The sequence below is a fragment of the Oncorhynchus masou genome, chromosome 15, assembly GCF_036934945.1.
Source record: "Oncorhynchus masou masou isolate Uvic2021 chromosome 15, UVic_Omas_1.1, whole genome shotgun sequence".
Taxonomy (NCBI): domain Eukaryota; kingdom Metazoa; phylum Chordata; class Actinopteri; order Salmoniformes; family Salmonidae; genus Oncorhynchus; species Oncorhynchus masou.
Window position 1 is genome coordinate 69,456,780 of NC_088226.1, and position 23,741 is coordinate 69,480,520.

The 23,741-nt window shown below is 51.6% G+C and overlaps 1 protein-coding gene across 1 annotated transcript in view; it reads right to left on the reverse strand.

Moving 5' to 3' along the window:
- The window catches only part of LOC135556919 (growth arrest-specific protein 2-like), a 69,472-nt gene that overhangs the window by 17,695 nt on the left and 28,036 nt on the right, over positions 1-23,741 (reverse strand). Inside the window, exon 3 of the mRNA XM_064990322.1 lies at positions 8,123-8,241. Within this exon, the coding sequence (XP_064846394.1) occupies positions 8,123-8,241 (119 nt within the window). The remainder of the gene's footprint in view (positions 1-8,122; positions 8,242-23,741) is intronic.

Consider the following 23,741-nt stretch of genomic DNA (forward strand, 5'->3'; position numbering starts at 1 on the left):
AGGATTAGAGGGAGAGAGGTTAGGATTAGAGGTTAGGATTAGAGGGAGAGAGGTTAGGATTAGAGGGAGAGAGGTTAGGATTAGAGGGAGAGGTTAGGATTAGAGGGAGAGAGGTTAGGATTAGAGGGAGGATTAGAGGAGAGGTTAGGATTAGAGGAGAGGTTAGGATTAGAGGTTAGGATTAGAGGGAGAGAGGTTAGGATTAGAGGGAGAGAGGTTAGGATTAGAGGGAGAGAGGTTAGGATTAGAGGTTAGGATTAGAGGGAGAGAGGTTAGGATTAGAGGGCTCCATCGATCAATGATCAGTTCCAAACATGTATTTTTCCATTTCTCTGCGAGCAGACAGTTGCTTGTTTTCGTGGCTCCGGCGACGTTGTTCTGACCGGAGCCACTGACACGAAGGGTGTATTAATCCTGCTGTAGATTTCATTGCGGCCGGCAGGTCTGTTAATTGACTAAAGTATTGGGGAGAAATTGGCCCCAGGTATATTAAACAGCGAGTGCCACGTTCAATCTCTCATGAAATAACCTGCTTAGTAAGAGATGAGAGTAGGAAGAAGAAGACATGGGAAAGGTAATAAGTCCTGAGATGTAATGTTGTAACAGTCTGCCTAGCTGACTGACCATCTTTCAAGCCCAGCCTCTACAAACATGACCTATTGAGCTCAGAGATAAATATGGGTTCACTTTCTCCTTATCTTCTTTTAGGGAGAGTGAACAGGTTTCTAGGTCAGCTGAAACACCATACCATTTTCTCCAGAGTCTCAGTAGCTCTCTCTCAATTCATAAGGGCTTTATTTAGTTTCAATTACATTTATTTAGTTTCATTTAAATTCAAAGGGGCTTTATTGGCATGGGGAAACATATGTTAAACATTGCCAAAACAAGTGAAATAGATAAAACAAAAGTGAATTAAACTATCAAACAAAATTAACAGTAAGCAGCAGCTCTGTAACAAACCAGCATCAGGAGACCCACCATCCCCAGCTCTGTAACAGACCCACACCAGCATCAGGAGACCCACTATCCCCAGCTCTGTAACAGACCCACACCAGCATCAGGAGACCCACCATCCACAGCTCTGTAACAGACCAGCATCAGGAGACCCACCATCCCCAGCTCTGTAACAGATCCACACCAGCATCAGGAGACCCACCACCCCCAGCTCTGTAACAGACCCACACCAGCATCAGGAGACCCACCATCCCCAGCTCTGTAACAAACCCACACCAGCATCAGGAGACCCACCATCCACAGCGCTGTAACAGACCCACACCAGCATCAGGAGACCCACCATCCCCAGCTCTGTAACAAACCCACACCAGCATCAGGAGACCCACCATCCACAGCTCTGTAACAGACCCACACCAGCATCAGGAGACCCACCATCCCCAGCTCTGTAACAGACCCACACCAGCATCAGGAGACCCACCATCCTCAGCTCTGTAACAGACTCACACCAGCATCAGGAGACCCACCATCCCCAGCTCTGTAACAGACCAGCATCAGGAGACCCACCATCCCCAGCTCTGTAACAGATCCACACCAGCATCAGGAGACCCACCACCCCCAGCTCTGTAACAGACCCACACCAGCATCAGGAGACCCACTATCCCCAGCTCTGTAACAGACCCACACCAGCATCAGGAGACCCACTATCCCCAGCTCTGTAACAGACCCACACCAGCATCAGGAGACCCACCATCCCCAGCTCTGTAACAGACCAGCATCAGGAGACCCACCATCCCCAGCTCTGTAACAGACCAGCATTAGGAGACCCACCATCCCCAGCTCTGTAACAAACCCACACCAGCATCAGGAGACCCACCATCCCCAGCTCTGTAACAGACCAGCATCAGGAGACCCACCATCCCCAGCTCTGTAACAGACCAGCATCAGGAGACCCACCATCCCCAGCTCTGTAACAGACCAGCATTAGGAGACCCACCATCCCCAGCTCTGTAACAAACCCACACCAGCATCAGGAGACCCACCATCCCCAGCTCTGTAACAGACCAGCATCAGGAGACCCACCATCCCCAGCTCTGTAACAGACCAGCATCAGGAGACCCACCATCCCCAGCTCTGTAACAGACCCACACCAGCATCAGGAGACCCACCATCCCCAGCTCTGTAACAGACCCACACCAGCATCAGGAGACCCACCATCCCCAGCTCTGTAACAGACCAGCATCAGGAGACCCACCATCCCCAGCTCTGTAACAGACCCACACCAGCATCAGGAGACCCACCATCCCCAGCTCTGTAACAGACCAGCATCAGGAGACCCACCATCCCCAGCTCTGTAACAGACCCACACCAGCATCAGGAGACCCACCATCCCCAGCTCTGTAACAGACCAGCATCAGGAGACCCACCATCCCCAGCTCTGTAACAGACCCACACCAGCATCCAGGAGACCCACCATCCCCAGCTCTGTAACAGACCAGCATCAGGAGACCCACCATCCCCAGCTCTGTAACAGACCCACACCAGCATCAGGAGACCCACCATCCCCAGCTCTGTAACAGATCCACACCAGCATCAGGAGACCCACCATCCCCAGCTCTGTAACAGACCCACACCAGCATCAGGAGACCCACCATCCACAGCTCTGTAACAGACCCACACCAGCATCAGGAGACCCACCATCCCCAGCTCTGTAACAGACCCACACCAGCATCAGGAGACCCACCATCCCCAGCTCTGTAACAGATCCACACCAGCATCAGGAGACCCACCATCCCCAGCTCTGTAACAGACCAGCATCAGGAGACCCACCATCCCCAGCTCTGTAACAGACCAGCATTAGGAGACCCACCATCCCCAGCTCTGTAACAGACCCACACCAGCATCAGGAGACCCACCACCCCCAGCTCTGTAACAGACCCACACCAGCATCAGGAGACCCACCATCCCCAGCTCTGTAACAGACCCACACCAGCATCAGGAGACCCACCATCCCCAGCTCTGTAACAGATCCACACCAGCATCAGGAGACCCACCATCCCCAGCTCTGTAACAGACCCACACCAGCATCAGGAGACCCACCATCCCCAGCTCTGTAACAGACCAGCATCAGGAGACCCACAGTCACCAGCTCTGTAACAGACCCACACCAGCATCAGGAGACCCACCATCCCCAGCTCTGTAACAGACCCACACCAGCATCAGGAGACCCACCATCCCCAGCTCTGTAACAGACCCACACCAGCATCAGGAGACCCACCATCCCCAGCTCTGTAACAGACCCACACCAGCATCAGGAGACCCACTATCCCCAGCTCTGTAACAGACCAGCATCAGGAGACCCACCATCCCCAGCTCTGTAACAGACCCACACCAGCATCATGAGACCCACCATCCCCAGCTCTGTAACAGACCCACACCAGCATCAGGAGACCCACTATCCCCAGCTCTGTAACAGACCCACACCAGCATCAGGAGACCCACCATCCCCAGCTCTGTAACAGACCAGCATCAGGAGACCCACCATCCCCAGCTCTGTAACAGACCCACACCAGCATCAGGAGACCCACCATCACCAACTCTGTAACAGACCCACACCAGCATCAGGAGACCCACCATCCCCAGCTCTGTAACAGACCCACACCAGCATCAGGAGACCCACCATCCCCAGCTCTGTAACAGACCCACACCAGCATCAGGAGACCCACCATCCCCAGCTCTGTAACAGACCCACACCAGCATCAGGAGACCCACCACCCCCAGCTCTGTAACAGATCCACACCAGCATCAGGAGACCCACCATCCCCAGCTCTGTAACAGACCCACACCAGCATCAGGAGACCCACCATCCACAGCTCTGTAACAAACCAGCATCAGGAGACCCACCATCCCCAGCTCTGTAACAGACCAGCATCAGGAGACCCACCATCCCCAGCTCTGTTACAGACCCACACCAGCATCAGGAGACCCACCATCCCCAGCTCTGTAACAGACCCACACCAGCATCAGGAGACCCACCATCCCCAGCTCTGTAACAGACCCACACCAGCATCAGGAGACCCACCATCCCCAGCTCTGTAACAGATCCACACCAGAAATCAGGAGACCCACCATCCCCAGCTCTGTAACAGACCCACACCAGCATCAGGAGACCCACCATCCCCAGCTCTGTAACAGACCAGCATCAGGAGACCCACCATCCCCAGCTCTGTTACAGACCCACACCAGCATCAGGAGACCCACCATCCCCAGCTCTGTAACAGACCCACACCAGCATCAGGAGACCCACCATCCACAGCTCTGTAACAGACCCACACCAGCATCAGGAGACCCACCATCCCCAGCTCTGTTACAGACCCACACCAGCATCAGGAGACCCACCATCCCCAGCTCTGTAACAGACCCACACCAGCATCAGGAGACCCACCATCCCCAGCTCTGTAACAGACCCACACCAGCATCAGGAGACCCACCATCCACAGCTCTGTAACAGACCCACACCAGCATCAGGAGACCCACCATCCCCAGCTCTGTAACAGACCAGCATCAGGAGACCCACCATCCCCAGCTCTGTAACAGACCAGCATCAGGAGACCCACCATCCCCAGCTCTGTAACAGACCCACACCAGCATCAGGAGACCCACCATCCCCAGCTCTGTAACAGACCAGCATCAGGAGACCCAACACCCCCAGCTCTGTAACAGACCAGCATCAGGAGACCCAACACCCCCAGCTCTGTAACAGACCAGCATCAGGAGACCCACACCAGCAGCTCTGTAACAGACAATACTTTCAGCCTGCCAGAAGTTCCAGATGGTCGAGGTTTACAGTATTCTATTGCGTTGGTTCTGCTGGTTCCATTGGTTCCATTGCACCAGGCAAGCTCAAAGCCCAGCAAAATGATTTCAAATGCTATTTGAACCCAGTTCTGATCAGGAATTGTCTGAAGCCTCCAAGCAAGCCCAGAGAAATTCTCGCTCAAAGCAAAACAAAAGAGCCCATTGCTCCCCTTTCTGTCATTCCCTCAGTAAAATTATTGCAATGCAATGCAAAGCTCCAGCCCGGTGGTATAACTAAACAGCAATAGCCCTTAGGGCCTGAAAGCATTAAAGTTATTACCATTTATATATATATATATATATATATATATATATGTCAACTTACTCAACAAACAGTTTCCCTTGCTACTGACTTTGAAGCTAAATGCCCTCAAGACTCCATTCACATCCAGTTTCTGGTGAACAACATGATAGTTAGTGATGCAGAATTGCTTTCAGAGATTTGACATTGGCTATATGACGGCTTTGCTCTCTCTCTCTCTCTCTCTCTCTCTCTCTCTCTCTCTCTCTCTCTCTCTCTCTCTCTCTCTCTCTCTCTCTCTCTCTCTCTCTCTCTCTCTCTCTCTCTCTCTCTCTCTCTCTCTCTCTCTCTCTCTCTCTCTCTCTCTCTCTCTCTCTCTCTCTCTCTCTCTCTCTCTCTCTCTCTCTCTCTCTCTCTCTCTCTCTCTCTCTCTCTCTCTCTCTCTCTCTCTCTCTCTCTCTCTCTCTCTCTCTCTCTCTCTCTCTCTCTCTCTCTCTCTCTCTCTCTCTCTCTCTCTCTCTCTCTCTCTCTCTCTCTCTCTCTCTCTCTCTCTCTCTCTCTCTCTCTCTCTCTCTCTCTCTCTCTCTCTCTCTCTCTCTCTCTCTCTCTCTCTCTCTCTCTCTCTCTCTCTCTCTCTCTCTCTCTCTCTCTCTCTCTCTCTCTCTCTCTCTCTCTCTCTCTCTCTCTCTCTCTCTCTCTCTCTCGACCGGTACATTACTTCACAGTACCAGAGTTGAGGACGATAGAGACAGGTACATTACTTTACAGTACCAGAGTTGAGGACGATGGAGACAGGTACATTACTTTACAGTACCAGAGTTGAGGAAGATAGAGACAGGTACATTACTTTACAGTACCAGGGTTGAGGAAGATAGAGACAGGTACATTACTTTACAGTACCAGAGTTGAGGACGATAGAGACAGGTACATTACTTTACAGTACCAGGGTTGAGGACGATAGAGACAGGTACATTACTTTACAGTACCAGAGTTGAGGACGATAGAGACAGGTACATTACTTTACAGTACCAGGGTTGAGGAAGATAGAGACAGGTACATTACTTTACAGTACCAGGGTTGAGGACGATAGAGACAGGTACATTACTTTACAGTACCAGAGTTGAGGACGATAGAGACAGGTACATTACTTTACAGTACCAGAGTTGAGGACGATAGAGACAGGTACATTACAGTACCAGAGTTGAGGACGATAGAGACAGGTACATTACTTTACAGTACCAGAGTTGAGGACGATAGAGACAGGTACATTACTTTACAGTACCAGAGTTGAGGACGATAGAGACAGGTACATTACTTTACAGTACCAGAGTTGAGGACGATAGAGACAGGTACATTACTTTACAGTACCAGAGTTGAGGACGATAGAGACAGGTACATTACTTTACAGTACCAGAGTTGAGGAAGATAGAGACAGGTACATTACTTTACAGGGCTACTTTACAGTTGAGAGGATAGAGATAGGGTGGGGGGTGGGTGGGGGTGGGGGTGGGGGTGGGTGGGGGGGATGGGGGGGATCTTCTTCAACCTCCAAAGTAAAATCCTGTCTGTCAATCTGGGGGAATTCAGAGGTTGATTAACAGCCAAAATACAGGGTTGGGTTGCGTTATTTGTCATTCCTAATATTCTATGTAAACAAAAGATCTTAGTCCTTGAGAGATGCCAAATGCTAAAAATTCTGAGTCATAATTCCATGGTGGCAGTAAGATCATGAGATATTTACTAATTCAGTGGTAGCATTGAATTCAAGGACAACAAAAACAACGAGACAAAGGACTTCACATTTCCCAGATATACCGGAGAGGGTATTTTGCTGACGAGTCTTCGTTTTTATTATGATTGGCTGCATGACTGCATGGGGCGAAACCCGAACCTCAACAACAAAATCAGCTTGGTGATTACCTTCAGCCTAGCAGTTAGAGCGTTTGGGCCAGTAACCGAAAGATTGTTGGTTCGAATAGACAAACGGGCAAAGGTGCCAATAATTTATTTTAAAATCAGCTGTTCTACCCTTGATGAAGGCAGTTAACTATGGTTACATGAGCAGCAAGTAGCCTAGCAGTTAAGAGCGTTGGACCAGTAAACAAAAGGTTGCAGGTTTGAATCCCCCAGCCGGCAAGGTGGATCAAGGCAGTTAACCCCCAACAACAACTGCTCCCTGGGCGCTGATGACATCGATTAAGGCAACTCCCTGCACCTCTGTGATTCAGGTTGAATGCATTCAGTTGTATAACTGACCAGGTATCCTCCTTTCCCACAATGATCCTTAGTCTGGTCCCAGATCTGTCTGTGCAGTCTTGTCATGTCAACCAACCAACCACAGGAGTTGACAAACAGATCTGGGACTGTATTATAATGGTGTCTCATTTTTTAAATTTAATTTTTTAGAATTTTACCCCTTTTTTCTCCCCAATTTCGTGGTATCCAATTGTTTAGTCGCTACTATCTTGTCTCATCGCTACAACTCCCGTACGGACTCGGGAGAGACGAAGGTGTAAAGTCATGCGTCCCCCGATACACAACCCAACCAAGCCGCACTGCTTCTTAACACAGCGCGCATCCAACCCGGAAGCCAGCCGCACCAATGTGTCGGAGGAAACACCGTGCACCTGGCAACCTTGGTTAGTGTGCACTGCGCCCCCGGCCCGCCACAGGAGTCGCTGGTGCGCGATGAGACAAGGATATCCCTACGGCCAGACCCTCCCTAACCCGGACGACGCTAGACCAATTGTGCATCGCCCAACGGACCTCCCGGTCGCGGCCGGTTACGACAGAGCCTGGATGCGAACCCTGAGTCTCTGATGGCACAGCTGGCGCTGCAGTACAGCGCCTTTAACCACTGCGCCACCCGGGAGGCCTATAAAGGTTTCTCAGTAACAGTGCTGATCTGGGATCAGGTCCCCCTTCTCCATATAATCTATTCCTCATTATGATCTAAAGGCTAAACTGATCCTAGATCAGCACTTTTACTATGAGATACTTTTTGAACACGGGCCAACGGGAACCAGGTGAAGGTTTCCTAGCCAGTACCTTTCCGTGACCAGCGCCAGGCACCTCTCCATGGTTCTTAGTCTGGTTCTGCTTGAACTTCTCCTGTAGAGTCTCAGCCAGCTGGCACAGCAGGACGCCGTTGTCCAAACGCTCCATGAAGTTCTCTGCTGTGATCTCCAGACCTGGGGAGGAGAGGAGGGCACAGGGGGAGGGGAAAGGACAAGGGAGAAGAGAGGAGAAGAGAAGAGGAGGAGAATTTAACTTTTATTTAACTAGGCAAGAAGTGAGAGGACAGGGGAGAGGGAGAGGAGAAGATAAGAGGAGGACAGGGGAGAGGACATAGGAGAGAGAAAGGAGAAGAGGGGGATAGGGGAGAGGACATAGGAGAGAGGAAAGGAAAGAGGGGGATAGGGGGAGAGGACATAGGAGAGAGGAAAGGAGAAGAGGGGGGATAGGGGAGAGGGACAGGACAGGGGAGAGGAAAGGAGAAGAGGGGGACAGGGGGAGAGGACATAGGAGAGAGGAAAGGAGAAGAGGGGGATAGGGGAGAGGACAGGACAGGGGAGAGGAAAGGAGAAGAGGGGGACAGGGGAGAGGACATAGGAGAGAGGAAAGGAGAAGAGGGGGATAGGGGAGAGGACAGGACAGGGGAGAGGAAAGGAGAAGAGGGGGATAGGGGAGAGGACATAGGGGAGAGGAGAGGAGAAGAGGGGGATAGGGGAGAGGACATAGGAGAGAGGAAAGGAGAAGAGGGGGGATAGGGGGAGAGGACATAGGGGAGAGGAAAGGAGAAGAGGGGGATAGGGGAGAGGACATAGGGGAGAGGAAAGGAGAAGAGGGGGATAGGGGAGAGGACAGGACAGGGGAGAGGAAAGGAGAAGAGGGGGACAGGGGAGAGGACATAGGAGAGAGGAAAGGAGAAGAGGGGGATAGGGGAGAGGACAGGACAGGGGAGAGGAAAGGAGAAGAGGGGGATAGGGGGAGAGGACAGGACAGGGGAGAGGAAAGGAGAAGAGGGGGATAGGGGAGAGGACATAGGGGAGAGGAGAGGAGAAGATAAGAGGAGGACAGGGGAGAGGACAGGACAGGGGAGAGGAAAGGAGAAGAGGGGGACAGGGGGAGAGGACATAGGAGAGAGGAAAGGAGAAGAGGGGGATAGGGGAGAGGACAGGACAGGGGAGAGGAAAGGAGAAGAGGGGGACAGGGGAGAGGACATAGGAGAGAGGAAAGGAGAAGAGGGGGATAGGGAGAGGACAGGACAGGGAGAGGAAAGGAGAAGAGGGGGGATAGGGGGAGAGGACATAGGGGAGAGGAGAGGAGAAGAGGGGGATAGGGGAGAGGACATAGGAGAGAGGAAAGGAGAAGAGGGGGACAGGGGAGAGGACATAGGAGAGAGGAAAGGAGAAGAGGGGGGGATAGGGGAGAGGACATAGGGGAGAGGAGAGGAGAAGATAAGAGGAGGACAGGGGAGAGGACATAGGAGAGAGGAAAGGAGAAGAGGGGGATAGGGGAGAGGACATGGGGAGAGGAAAGGAGAAGATAAGAGGAGGACAGGGGGAGAGGACATAGGGGAGAGGAAAGGAGAAGAGGGGGATAGGGGAGAGGACATAGGAGAGAGGAAAGGAGAAGAGGGGGATAGGGGAGAGGACAGGGGAGAGGAAAGGAGAAGAGGGGGCTAGGGGAGAGGACATAGGAGAGAGGAAAGGAGAAGAGGGGATAGGGGGAGAGGACAGGGGGAGAGGAAAGGAGAAGAGGGGGCTAGGGGGAGAGGAGAGGAGAAGATAAGAGGAGGACAGAGGAGAGGACATAGGGGGAGAGGAAAGGAGAAGAGGGGATAGGGGAGAGGACATAGGGGAGAGGAAAGGAGAAGAGGGGCTAGGGGAGAGGACATAGGAGAGAGGAAATGAGAAGAGGGGGATAGGGGGAGAGGACAGGGGAGAGGAAAGGAGAAGATAAGAGGAGGATAGGGGAGAGGACATAGGAGAGAGGAAAGGAGAAGAGGGGGATAGGGGAGAGGACAGGGGTGAGGAAAGGAGAAGATAAGAGGAGGACAGGGGAGAGGACATAGGAGAGAGGAAAGGAGAAGAGGGGGATAGGGGAGAGGGACAGGGGAGAGGAAAGGAGAAGATAAGAGGAGGACAGGGGGAGAGGACATAGGAGAGAGGAAAGGAGAAGAGGGGGATAGGGGAGAGGACAGGGGAGAGGAAAGGAAGATAAGAGGAGGACAGGGGAGAGGGACATAGGAGAGAGGAAAGGAGAAGAGGGGGATAGGGGAGAGGACAGGGGAGAGGAAAGGAGAAGATAAGAGGAGGATAGGGGAGAGGACATAGGGGAGAGGAAAGGAGAAGAGGGGGATAGGGGAGAGGACATAGGGGAGAGGGAAAGGAGAAGAGGGGGATAGGGGGAGAGGACATAGGGGAGAGGAAAGGAGAAGAGGGGGCTAGGGGAGAGGACAGGGGGAGAGGAAAGGAGAAGAGGGGGATAGGGGAGAGGACATAGGGGAGAGGAAAGGAGAAGGGGGATAGGGGGAGAGGACATAGGGGAGAGGAAAGGAGAAAGAGGGGATAGGGGAGAGGACATAGGGGAGAGGAAAGGAGAAGAGGGGGATAGGGGGAGAGGACATAGGGGAGAGGAAAGGAGAAGAGGGGATAGGGGGAGAGGACATAGGGGAGAGGAAAGGAGAAGAGGGGGATAGGGGAGAGGACATAGGAGAGAGGAAAGGAGAAGAGGGGGATAGGGGAGAGGACAGGGGAGAGGAAAGGAGAAGATAAGAGGGGGATAGGGGAGAGGACATAGGGGGAGAGGAAAGGAGAAGAGGGGGATAGGGGGAGAGGACATAGGGAGAGGAAAGGAGAAGAGGGGGATAGGGGAGAGGACATAGGGGAGAGGAAAGGAGAAGAGGGGATAGGGGAGAGGACATAGGGGGAGAGGAAAGGAGAAGAGGGGGATAGGGGAGAGGACATAGGAGAGAGAAAGGAGAAGAGGGGGATAGGGGAGAGGACAGGGGAGAGGAAAGGAGAAGATAAGAGGGGGATAGGGGAGAGGACATAGGGGAGAGGAAAGGAGAAGGGGGATAGGGGAGAGGACATAGGGGAGAGGAAAGGAGAAGGGGGGATAGGGGGAGAGGACATAGGGGAGAGGAAAGGAGAAGAGGGGGCTAGGGGAGAGGACATAGGAGAGGGAAAGGAGAAGAGGGGGATAGGGGAGAGGACAGGGGAGAGGAAAGGAGAAGATAAGAGGAGGATAGGGGAGAGGACATAGGAGAGAGGAAAGGAGAAGAGGGGGATAGGGGGAGAGGACAGGGGGAGAGGAAAGGAGAAGATAAGAGGAGGACAGGGGAGAGGACATGGGAGAGAGGAAAGGAGAAGAGGGGGGATAGGGGAGAGGAAAGGAGAAGATAAGAGGAGGACAGGGGAGAGGACATAGGGGAGAGGAAAGGAGAAGATAAGAGGAGGACAGGGGAGAGGACATAGGGGAGAGGAAAGGAGAAGATAAGAGGAGGACAGGGGAGAGGACATAGGAGAGAGGAAAGGAGAAGAGGGGGATAGGGGAGAGGACAGGGGAGAGGAAAGGAGAAGAGGGGGACAGGGGAGAGGACAGGGGAGAGGAAAGGAGAAGAGGGGGATAGGGGGAGAGGACAGGGAGAGGAGAGGAAAGGAGAAGAGGGGGGGATAGGGGAGAGGACATAGGGGAGAGGAAAGGAGAAGATAAGAGGAGGACAGGGAGAGGACATAGGGGAGAGGAAAGGAGAAGATAAGAGGAGGACAGGGGAGAGGACATAGGAGAGAGGGAAAGGAGAAGAGGGGGATAGGGGGAGAGGACAGGGGAGAGGAAAGGAGAAGATAAGAGGAGGACAGGGGAGAGGACATAGGAGAGAGGAAAGGAGAAGAGGGGGACAGGGGAGAGGACAGGGGAGAGGAAAGGAGAAGATAAGAGGAGGACAGGGGGAGAGGACATAGGGGGAGAGGAAAGGAGAAGAGGGGATAGGGGAGAGGACATAGGGGAGAGGAGAGGAGAAGATAAGAGGAGGACAGGGGGAGAGGACATAGGGGGAGAGGAAAGGAGAAGAGGGGGATAGGGGAGAGGACATAGGAGAGAGGAAAGGAGAAGAGGGGGATAGGGGAGAGGACAGGACAGGGGGAGAGGAAAGGAGAAGAGGGGGATAGGGGGAGAGGACATAGGGGAGAGGAGAGGAGAAGAGGGGGATAGGGGAGAGGACATAGGAGAGAGGAAAGGAGAAGAGGGGGATAGGGGGAGAGGACATAGGGGAGAGGAAAGGAGAAGAGGGGGATAGGGGAGAGGACATAGGGGAGAGGAAAGGAGAAGGGGGGATAGGGGAGAGGACAGGACAGGGGAGAGGAAAGGAGAAGAGGGGGACAGGGGAGAGGACATAGGAGAGAGGAAAGGAGAAGAGGGGGATAGGGGAGGGACAGGACAGGGGAGAGGAAAGGAGAAGAGGGGGATAGGGGAGAGGACAGGACAGGGAGAGGAAAGGAGAAGAGGGGGATAGGGGAGAGGACATAGGGGAGAGGAGAGGAGAAGATAAGAGGAGGACAGGGGAGAGGACAGGACAGGGGAGAGGAAAGGAGAAGAGGGGGACAGGGGAGAGGACATAGGAGAGAGGAAAGGAGAAGAGGGGGATAGGGGAGAGGACAGGACAGGGGAGAGGAAAGGAGAAGAGGGGGACAGGGGGAGAGGACATAGGGAGAGAGGAAAGGAGAAGGGGGGATAGGGGAGAGGACAGGACAGGGGAGAGGAAAGGAGAAGAGGGGGATAGGGGGAGAGGACATAGGGGAGAGGAGAGGAGAAGAGGGGGATAGGGGAGAGGACATAGGAGAGAGGAAAGGAGAAGAGGGGGACAGGGGAGAGGACATAGGAGAGAGGAAAAGGAGAAAGAGGGGGGATAGGGGGAGAGGACATAGGGGAGAGGAGAGGAGAAGATAAGAGGAGGACAGGGGAGAGGACATAGGAGAGAGGAAAGGAGAAGAGGGGGATAGGGGAGAGGACATAGGGGAGAGGAAAGGAGAAGATAAGAGGAGGACAGGGGAGAGGACATAGGGGAGAGGAAAGGAGAAGAGGGGGATAGGGGAGAGGACATAGGAGAGAGGAAAGGAGAAGAGGGGGATAGGGGAGGGACAGGGGAGAGGAAAGGAGAAGAGGGGCTAGGGGAGAGGACATAGGAGAGAGGAAAGGAGAAGGGGGGATAGGGGAGAGGACAGGGGAGAGGAAAGGAGAAGAGGGGGCTAGGGGAGAGGAGAGGGAGAAGATAAGAGGAGGACAGAGGAGAGGGGACATAGGGGAGAGGAAAGGAGAAGAGGGGGATAGGGGGAGAGGACATAGGGGAGAGGAAAGGAGAAGAGGGGGCTAGGGGGAGGGACATAGGAGAGAGGAAATGAGAAGAGGGGGATAGGGGAGAGGACAGGGGAGAGGAAAGGAGAAGATAAGAGGAGGATAGGGGAGAGGACATAGGAGAGAGGAAAGGAGAAGAGGGGGATAGGGGGAGAGGACAGGGGTGAGGAAAGGAGAAGATAAGAGGAGGACAGGGGAGAGGACATAGGAGAGAGGAAAGGAGAAGAGGGGGATAGGGGAGAGGACAGGGGAGAGGAAAGGAGAAGATAAGAGGAGGACAGGGGAGAGGACATAGGAGAGAGGAAAGGAGAAGAGGGGGATAGGGGGAGGGACAGGGGAGAGGAAAGGAGAAGATAAGAGGAGGACAGGGGAGAGGACATAGGAGAGAGGAAAGGAGAAGAGGGGGATAGGGGAGAGGACAGGGGAGAGGAAAGGAGAAGATAAGAGGAGGATAGGGGAGAGGACATAGGGGAGAGGAAAGGAGAAGAGGGGGATAGGGGAGAGGACATAGGGGAGAGGAAAGGAGAAGAGGGGGATAGGGGAGAGGACATAGGGGAGAGGAAAGGAGAAGAGGGGGGCTAGGGGAGAGGACAGGGGAGAGGAAAGGAGAAGAGGGGGATAGGGGGAGAGGACATAGGGGAGAGGAAAGGAGAAGAGGGGATAGGGGGAGAGGACATAGGGGAGAGGAAAGGAGAAGAGGGGGATAGGGGGAGAGGACATAGGGGAGAGGAAAGGAGAAGAGGGGATAGGGGAGAGGGACATAGGGGGAGAGGAAAGGAGAAGAGGGGGATAGGGGAGAGGACATAGGGGAGAGGAAAGGAGAAGAGGGGGATAGGGGGAGAGGACATAGGAGAGAGGAAAGGAGAAGAGGGGGATAGGGGAGAGGACAGGGGAGAGGAAAGGAGAAGATAAGAGGGGGATAGGGGAGAGGACATAGGGGAGAGGAAAGGAGAAGAGGGGGATAGGGGAGAGGACATAGGGGAGAGGAAAGGAGAAGAGGGGATAGGGGGAGAGGACATAGGGGAGAGGAAAGGAGAAGAGGGGATAGGGGGAGAGGACATAGGGGAGAGGAAAGGAGAAGAGGGGGATAGGGGGAGAGGACATAGGAGAGAGGAAAGGAGAAGAGGGGGATAGGGGAGAGGACAGGGGGAGAGGAAAGGAGAAGATAAGAGGGGGATAGGGGAGAGGACATAGGGGAGAGGAAAGGAGAAGAGGGGGATAGGGGAGAGGACATAGGGGAGAGGAAAGGAGAAGAGGGGGGATAGGGGAGAGGACATAGGGGAGAGGAAAGGAGAAGAGGGGGCTAGGGGAGAGGACATAGGAGAGGGAAAGGAGAAGAGGGGGATAGGGGAGAGGACAGGGGAGAGGAAAGGAGAAGATAAGAGGAGGATAGGGGAGAGGACATAGGAGAGAGGAAAGGAGAAGAGGGGGATAGGGGAGAGGACAGGGGGAGAGGAAAGGAGAAGATAAGAGGAGGACAGGGGAGAGGACATAGGAGAGAGGAAAGGAGAAGAGGGGGATAGGGGAGAGGAAAGGAGAAGATAAGAGGAGGACAGGGGAGAGGACATAGGGGAGAGGAAAGGAGAAGATAAGAGGAGGACAGGGGGAGAGGACATAGGGGAGAGGAAAGGAGAAGATAAGAGGAGGACAGGGGAGAGGACATAGGAGAGAGGAAAGGAGAAGAGGGGGATAGGGGAGAGGACAGGGGAGAGGAAAGGAGAAGAGGGGGACAGGGGAGAGGACAGGGGAGAGGAAAGGAGAAGAGGGGGATAGGGGAGAGGACAGGGGAGAGGAGAGGAAAGGAGAAGAGGGGGATAGGGGAGAGGACATAGGGGAGAGGAAAGGAGAAGATAAGAGGAGGACAGGGGAGAGGACATAGGGGAGAGGAAAGGAGAAGATAAGAGGAGGACAGGGGAGAGGACATAGGAGAGAGGAAAGGAGAAGAGGGGGATAGGGGAGAGGACAGGGGGAGAGGAAAGGAGAAGATAAGAGGAGGACAGGGGAGAGGACATAGGAGAGAGGAAAGGAGAAGAGGGGACAGGGGAGAGGACAGGGGAGAGGAAAGGAGAAGATAAGAGGAGGACAGGGGAGAGGACATAGGGGAGAGGAAAGGAGAAGAGGGGGATAGGGGGAGAGGACATAGGGGAGAGGAGAGGAGAAGATAAGAGGAGGACAGGGGAGAGGACATAGGAGAGAGGAAAGGAGAAGAGGGGGATAGGGGAGAGGACAGGGGGAGAGGAAAGGAGAAGATAAGAGGAGGACAGGGGAGAGGACATAGGGGGAGAGGAAAGGAGAAGGGGGGATAGGGGGAGAGGAAAGGAGAAGATAAGAGGAGGACAGGGGAGAGGACATAGGAGAGAGGAAAGGAGAAGGGGGATAGGGGAGAGGACAGGGGAGAGGAAAGGAGAAGATAAGAGGAGGACAGGGAGAGGACATAGGAGAGAGGAAAGGAGAAGAGGGGGATAGGGGAGAGGACAGGGGAGAGGAAAGGAGAAGATAAGAGGAGGACAGGGGAGAGGACATAGGAGAGAGGAAAGGAGAAGAGGGGGATAGGGGGAGAGGACAGGGGAGAGGAAAGGAGAAGATAAGAGGAGGACAGGGGAGAGGACATAGGAGAGAGGAAAGGAGAAGAGGGGGGACAGGGGAGAGGACAGGGGAGAGGAAAGGAGAAGATAAGAGGAGGACAGGGGGAGAGGACAGGGGAGAGGAAAGGAGAAGAGGGGGATAGGGGAGAGGAAAGGAGAAGATAAGAGGAGGACAGGGGAGAGGAAAGGAGAAGAGGGGGACAGGGGAGAGGAAAGGAGAAGGGGGGACAGGGGAGAGGACATAGGGGAGAGGAAAGGAGAAGAGGGGGACAGGGGAGAGGGACAGGACAGGGGAGAGGAAAGGAGAAGAGGGGGATAGGGGAGAGGGACATAGGGGAGAGGAAAGGAGAAGAGGGGGACAGGGGAGAGGACAGGACAGGGAAGGGAGAGGAGAGGTAAGAGAGGACAGGGAGGGGAGTCCCGTTAGTCAAATAGACAGTATATCTGATGGTGATTCCACCATGTCGCATCATGCCACCAGTCTCATAACTTCCCACTTAAAACTGTGTGAAAAGGATTGAAATTGATATAGAAAATAAAGTGAGTTAAGTCAACTGTGTTATGTAAAAAGTCCATCATACAACTGCAAACCCACAGTGTACACTAAATTCTAAAGCCTGAATTCAATTTAAAAAATGCAGAGATAACTGAGAATCACTGGTATGCCATGCAGTTAAAATATTGGCCTATTTAATGAGGTCCTAATAGTTTATGGAATTCTAATAGTAGCCGATAGTTATAATAGTAACCTTTAGTTATAATAAGAGCTAAAGTTATAATCGATGCCTATAGTTCTATAGTTCTTAATAGTAGCCTATAGTTCTATAGTTCTAATAGTAGCCCATAGTTCTATAGTTCTAATAGTAGCCCATAGTTCTAATAGTAGCCTATAGTTCTAATAGTAGCCTATAGTTCTTAATAGTACCCTATAGTTCTATAGTTATAATAGTAGCCCATAGTTCTATAGTTCTAATAGTAGCCTATAGTTCTATAGTTCTAATAGTAGCCCATAGTTCTAATAGTAGCCTATAGTTCTAATAGTAGCCTATAGTTCTTAATAGTACCCTATAGTTCTATAGTTATAATAGTAGCCTATAGTTCTAATAGTAGCCTACTGTTCTAATAGTAGCCTATAGTTCCTACAACATCTGAAAACACAAGAGCAGACAAAGACAAAGTTTGAACAAGCCAGAGCTGGCATGCTGCATAGTAACGCCTCGTTATCCTTCACAGAGAAAACACACACTTCCCACAGAGAACACACACACACAGTGCAGCAAAGGTAGAACAATGATCAACATGTGGTCTTTCTAGTTGACTGGTGTCCAGACGACCATTCCTCCTCAATTAGATCATCCTGGCTGCAATAGGAGGAGGTGGCAGTGGGGTGTCTAAATGTGGAAAACAAACCAGGGCGATTTCTGCCTTCATCTCTTTGGGTAAAGGGAGGAGTTCCAGAGTTTTAATGAGTTCCAAATGAGGTAATTGAGCATAGAGAGAGAGAGAGAGAGAGAGAGGACAGAGAGAGAGAGAGAGAGAGAGAGAGAGGAGGACACAGAGAGAGAGAGAGAGAAAGAGAGAGAGAGAGAGAGAGAGAGAGGACAGAGAGAGAGACAGAGAGACAGAGAGAGAGACAGTGAGAGAGAGACAGAGAGAGAGAGAGAAAGAGACAGAGAGAGAGAGAAAGAGACAGAGAGAGAGAGAGAAAGAGACAGAGAGAGAGAAGAAAGAGGGACAGAGAGAGAGAGAGAGACACACAGAGAGAGAGACAGAGAGAGAGAGAGAGAGAGAGACACAGAGACACACACAGAGAGAGCACGAGAGCGCGAGAGAGAGAGACACACAGACAGAGAGAGAGAGAGACAGAGGGAGCGTGAGACACAGAGAGAGTGAGAGAGGCAGAGAGAGGCAGAGAGAGACAGAGAGAGAGAGAGAGAGAGAGAGACACAGAGAGAGCACACAGTTAACAGGTAGGGCCCGACACAGATAAGTAGATGGGTCTTCTATAGGGTCAGATTGGATGAAACGTAACATACTGAATACAAACACTTCCTGGAATAAGGAGGCTGCTGATATATGGAACAATTATCATGCAAAACAACTCCTACAGTGATGGATTATACAGTAGTCTACAGCTGATCTTCTTCCTATCGTACATCGTACATTAGGCTACTAAAGATGCTAATAATAACAATTATTCAATTAGGAGGAGACGGTTTCAAAGCGTGTGTGTGACCCCGCTCTCCATTCCAGCCTCGTTAACGTTTGTTAACGGCCTCCAGATCAACAGGAAGACCCTGGAGAATCCATACAAATTAAAGGGAATGAAGAATAATGGCTGGAGCTGAATAGGCTACAAAAAGGTATCTGCTCGTGAAACTCGGAGAGCAAACAGGCCTTTACTCCACATCTCCTGTGTTTAAGACCAGGTTCCACAGGGTTACATTGCATGTTAGTCATTTAGCAGACTCTCTTATCCAGAGCCACTTAGAGTAGTGAGTCATTTAGCAGACTCTCTTATCCAGAGTGTTTTACAGTAGTGAGTCATTTAGCAGACTCTCTTATCCAGAGTCACTTACAGTAGTGAGTCATTTAGCAGACTCTCTTATCCAGAGTCACTTACAGTAGTGAGTCATTTAGCAGACTCTCTTATCCAGAGTCACTTACAGTAGTGAGTCATTTAGCAGACTCTCTTATCCAGAGTCACTTACAGTAGTGAGTCATTTAACAGACTCTCTTATCCAGAGTCACTTACAGTAGTGAGTCATTTAGCAGATTATCTGATCCAGAGACACTTACAGTAGTGAGTCATTTAACAGACTCTCTTATCCAGAGTCACTTACAGTAGTGAGTCATTTAGCAGATTATCTGATCCAGAGACACTTAGCGTAGCAAGTCATTTAGCAGACTCTCTTATCCAGAGCCACTAACAGTAGTGAGTCATTTAGCAGACTCTCTTATTTTAATTGTATTTATTTACCCTTTGTTTAACTAGGCAAGTCAGTAGGCAATTCTTATTTACAATGACGGCCTAGGAACAGTGAGTTAAACTGCCTTGTTCAGGGGCAGAAGGGCAGATTTATACCTTGTCTGCTCGGGATTTGAACTTGCAACCTTTCGGTTACTAGCCCAACGCTCTAACCACTGGGCTACCAGCCGCTTCAGTGAGTTACAGTGAGTACAGTGAGTACATTTTCACACTATTTTCTCCGTACTGTAGGAATCGAACCCCACAACACTGGCGTTGCAAGCTCTACAAATATATAATATTTTTTCATCCATTTCAAATTCTTGAGAATATTTAGGTATTATATATATATATATATATTATAATATTTAGGTGTTTTTGTGTGTTAATATTAGTATGTTCAAAAAGTACAAATAAAAAGTTTATGAAAATCTGTGAAAAGTCTATTATTCATTTGTTTATCATAGTACAGAATTGTAACTACTTTAAAATGGACATACAGCTAATTTAATAGAAAATGTTACAAACTGCACTATATGTACCTTGTGAGCTATTTATTTTAATTTTTTTACCTATATTTAACCAGGCAAGTCAGTTAAGAACAAATTCTTATTTTCAATGACCCTTTTCAATGACGGCCTAGTTAACTGCCTGTTCAGGGCAGAACTCACAACCTTCCGGTTATTAGTCCAACGCTCTAACCACTAGGCTACCCTGCCACCTCTACACTCTAACCACTAGGCTACCCTGCCACCTCTACACTCTAACCACTAGGCTACCCTGCCACCTCTACACTCTAACCACTAGGCTACCCTGCCACCTCTACACTCTAACCGCTAGGCTACCCTGCCACCTCTACACTCTAACCACTAGGCTACCCTGCCACCTCTACACTCTAACCACTAGGCTACCCTGCCACCTCTACACTCTAACCGCTAGGCTACCCTGCCACCTCTACACTCTAACCACTAGGCTACCCTGCCACCTCTACACTCTAACCACTAGGCTACCCTGCCACCTCTACACTCTAACCACTAGGCTACCCTGCCACCTCTACACTCTAACCACTAGGCTACCCTGCCACCTCTACACTCTAACCGCTAGGCTACCCTGCCACCTCTACACTCTAACCACTAGGCTACCCTGCCACCTCTACACTCTAACCACTAGGCTACCCTGCCACCTCTACACTCTAACCGCTAGGCTACCCTGCCACCTCTACACTCTAACCACTAGGCTACCCTGCCACCTCTACACTCTAACCACTAGGCTACCCTGCCACCTCTACACTCTAACCACTAGGCTACCCTGCCACCTCTACACTCTAACCACTAGGCTACCCTGCCACCTCTACACTCTAACCACTAGGCTACCCTGCCACCTCTACCTCTAACCACTAGGCTACCCTGCCACCTCTACACTCTAACCACTAGACTACCTGCCACCTCTACACTCTAACCGCTAGGCTACCCTGCCACCTCTACACTCTAACCGCTAGGCTACCCTGCCGCCTCTACACTCTAACCGCTAGGCTACCCTGCCACCTCTACACTCTAACCGCTAGGCTACCCTGCCACCTCTACACTCTAACCACTAGGCTACCCTGCCACCTCTACACTCTAACCACTAGGCTACCCTGCCACCTCTACACTCTAACCACTAGGCTACCCTGCCACCTCTACACTCTAACCACTAGGCTACCCTGCCACCCCAGATGTTTGGATAAACGGTGTTGATAGGGTCCAGATGTTTGGATAAAGGGTGTTGATAGGGTCCAGATGTTGATAGGGTCCAGATGTTGATAGGGTCCAGATGGTGAAAGGGTCCAGATGGTGATAGGGTCCAGGTGGTGATAGGGTCCAGATGGTGATAGGGTCCAGGTGTTGATAGGGTCCAGATGGTGATAGGGTCCAGGTGGTGATAGGGTCCAGATGGTGATAGGGTCCAGGTGTTGATAGGGTCCAGATGGTGATAGGGTCCAGGTGTTGATAGGGTCCAGGTGTTGATAGGGTCAGGTGGTGATAGGGTCAGGTGTTGATAGGGTCCAGATGGTGATAGGGTCCAGGTGTTTGGATAAAGGGTGTTGATAGGGTCCAGGTGTTGATAGGGTCTAGGTGTTGATAGGGTCCAGATGGTGATAGGGTCCAGATGGTGATAGGGTCAGGTGTTGATAGGGTCCAGATGGTGATAGGGTCCAGATGGTGATAGGGTCCAGATGGTGATAGGGTCCAGGTGGTGATAGGGTCCAGATGGTGATAGGGTCCAGGTGTTGATAGTGTCCAGATGGTGATAGGGTCCAGATGGTGATAGGGTCCAGATGGTGATAGGGTCCAGATGTTGATAGGGTCCAGGTGTTGATAGGGTCCAGGTGTTGATAGGGTCCAGGTGTTGATAGGGTCCAGATGGTGATAGGGTCCAGGTGTTGATAGGGTCCAGATGGTGATAGGGTCCAGATGGTGATAGGGTCCAGGTGTTGATAGGGTCCAGATGGTGATAGGGTCCAGGTGTTGATAGGGTCCAGGTGTTGATAGGGTCCAGGTGTTGATAGGGTCCAGATGTTGATAGGGTCCAGATGTTGATAGGGTCAGATGGTGATAGGGTCCAGATGGTGATAGGGTCCAGATGGTGATAGGGTCCAGATGGTGATAGGGTCCAGATGTTGATAGGGTCCAGATGTTGATAGGGTCCAGATGGTGATAGGGTCCAGATGTTGATAGGGTCCAGATGTTGATAGGGTCCAGATGGTGATAGGGTCAGGTGTTGATAGGGTCCAGATGTTGATTGGGTCCAGATGGTGATAGGGTCCAGGTGTTGATAGGGTCCAGATGGTGATAGGGTCCAGGTGTTGATAGGGTCCAGATGTTTGGATAAAGGGTGTTGATAGGGTCCAGATGTTGATAGGGTCCAGATGGTGATAGGGTCAGATGGTGATAGGGTCCAGATGGTGATAGGGTCCAGATGTTGATAGGGTCCAGATGTTGATAGGGTCCAGATGGTGATAGGGTCCAGATGTTGATAGGGTCCAGATGTTGATAGGGTCCAGATGGTGATAGGGTCCAGGTGTTGATAGGGTCCAGATGTTGATTGGGTCCAGATGGTGATAGGGTCCAGGTGTTGATAGGGTCCAGATGGTGATAGGGTCCAGGTGTTGATAGGGTCCAGATGTTTGGATAAAGGGTGTTGATAGGGTCCAGATGTTGATAGGGTCCAGATGGTGATAGGGTCCAGATGTTTGGATAAAGGGTGTTGATAGGGTCCAGATGTTGATAGGGTCCGGGTTGGTGATAGGGTCCAGGTGTTGATAGGGTCCAGGTGTTGATAGGGTCAGGTGTTGATAGGGTCCAGATGTTTGGATAAAGGGTGTTGATAGGGTCCAGAGCCACTTACAGTAGTGAGTCTTGGATAAAGGGTCCAGATGGTGATAGGGTCCAGATGGTGATAGGGTCCAGGTGGTGATAGGGTCCAGGTGTTGATAGGGTCCAGATGGTGATAGGGTCCAGGTGTTGATAGGGTCCAGATGTTTGGATAAAGGGTGTTGATAGGGTCCAGAGCCACTTACAGTAGTGAGTCTTGGATAAAGGGTCCAGATGGTGATAGGGTCCAGATGGTGATAGGGTCCAGGTGTTGATAGGGTTCAGGTGTTGATAGGGTCCAGGTGTTGATAGGGTCCAGATGTTGATAGGGTCCAGGTGTTGATAGGGTCCAGATGTTGATAGGGTCCAGGTGTTGATAGGGTCCAGATGGTGATAGGGTCCAGATGGTGATAGGGTCCAGGTGTTGATAGGGTCCAGGTGTTGATAGGGTTCAGGTGTTGATAGGGTCCAGGTGTTGATAGGGTCCAGATGTTGATAGGGTCCAGGTGTTGATAGGGTCCAGATGGTGATAGGGTCCAGATGTTGATAGGGTCCAGATGTTTGGATAAAGGGTGTTGATAGGGTCCAGATGTTGATAGGGTCCAGATGTTTGGATAAAGGGTGTTGATAGGGTCCAGATGTTGATAGGGTCCAGGTGTTGATAGGGTCCAGGTGTTGATAGGGTCCAGATGGTGATAGGGTCCAGATGGTGATAGGGTCCAGGTGTTGATAGGGTCCAGATGGTGATAGGGTCCAGATGGTGATAGGGTCCAGGTGTTGATAGGGTCCAGATGTTGATAGGGTCCAGATGTTGATAGGGTCCAGATGGTGATAGGGTCCAGATGTTGATAGAGTCCAGGTGTTGATAGGGTCCAGGTGTTGATAGGGTCCAGATGTTGATAGGGTCCAGATGGTGATAGGGTCCAGATGTTTGGATAAAGGGTGTTGATAGGGTCAAGATGTTTGGATAAAGGGTGTTGATAGGGTCCAGATGTTGATATGGTCCAGGTGTTGATAGGGTTCAGGTGTTGATAGGGTCAGATGTTGATAGGGTCCAGGTGTTGATAGGGTCCAGGTGTTGATAGGGTCCAGGTGTTGATAGGGTCCAGTTGTTGATAGGGTCCAGGTGTTGATAGGGTCCAGATGTTTGGATAAAGGGTGTTGATAGGGTCCAGATGTTGATAGGGTCCAGATGGTGATAGGGTCCAGGTGTTGATAGGGTCCAGATGGTGATAGGGTCCAGGTGTTGATAGGGTCCAGATGTTTGGATAAAGGGTGTTGATAGGGTCCAGATGTTGATAGGGTCCAGGTGGTGATAGGGTCCAGGTGTTGATAGGGTCCAGATGGTGATAGGTCCAGGTGTTGATAGGGTCCAGGTGTTGATAGGGTCCAGGTGTTGATAGGGTCCAGGTGTTGATAGGGTCCAG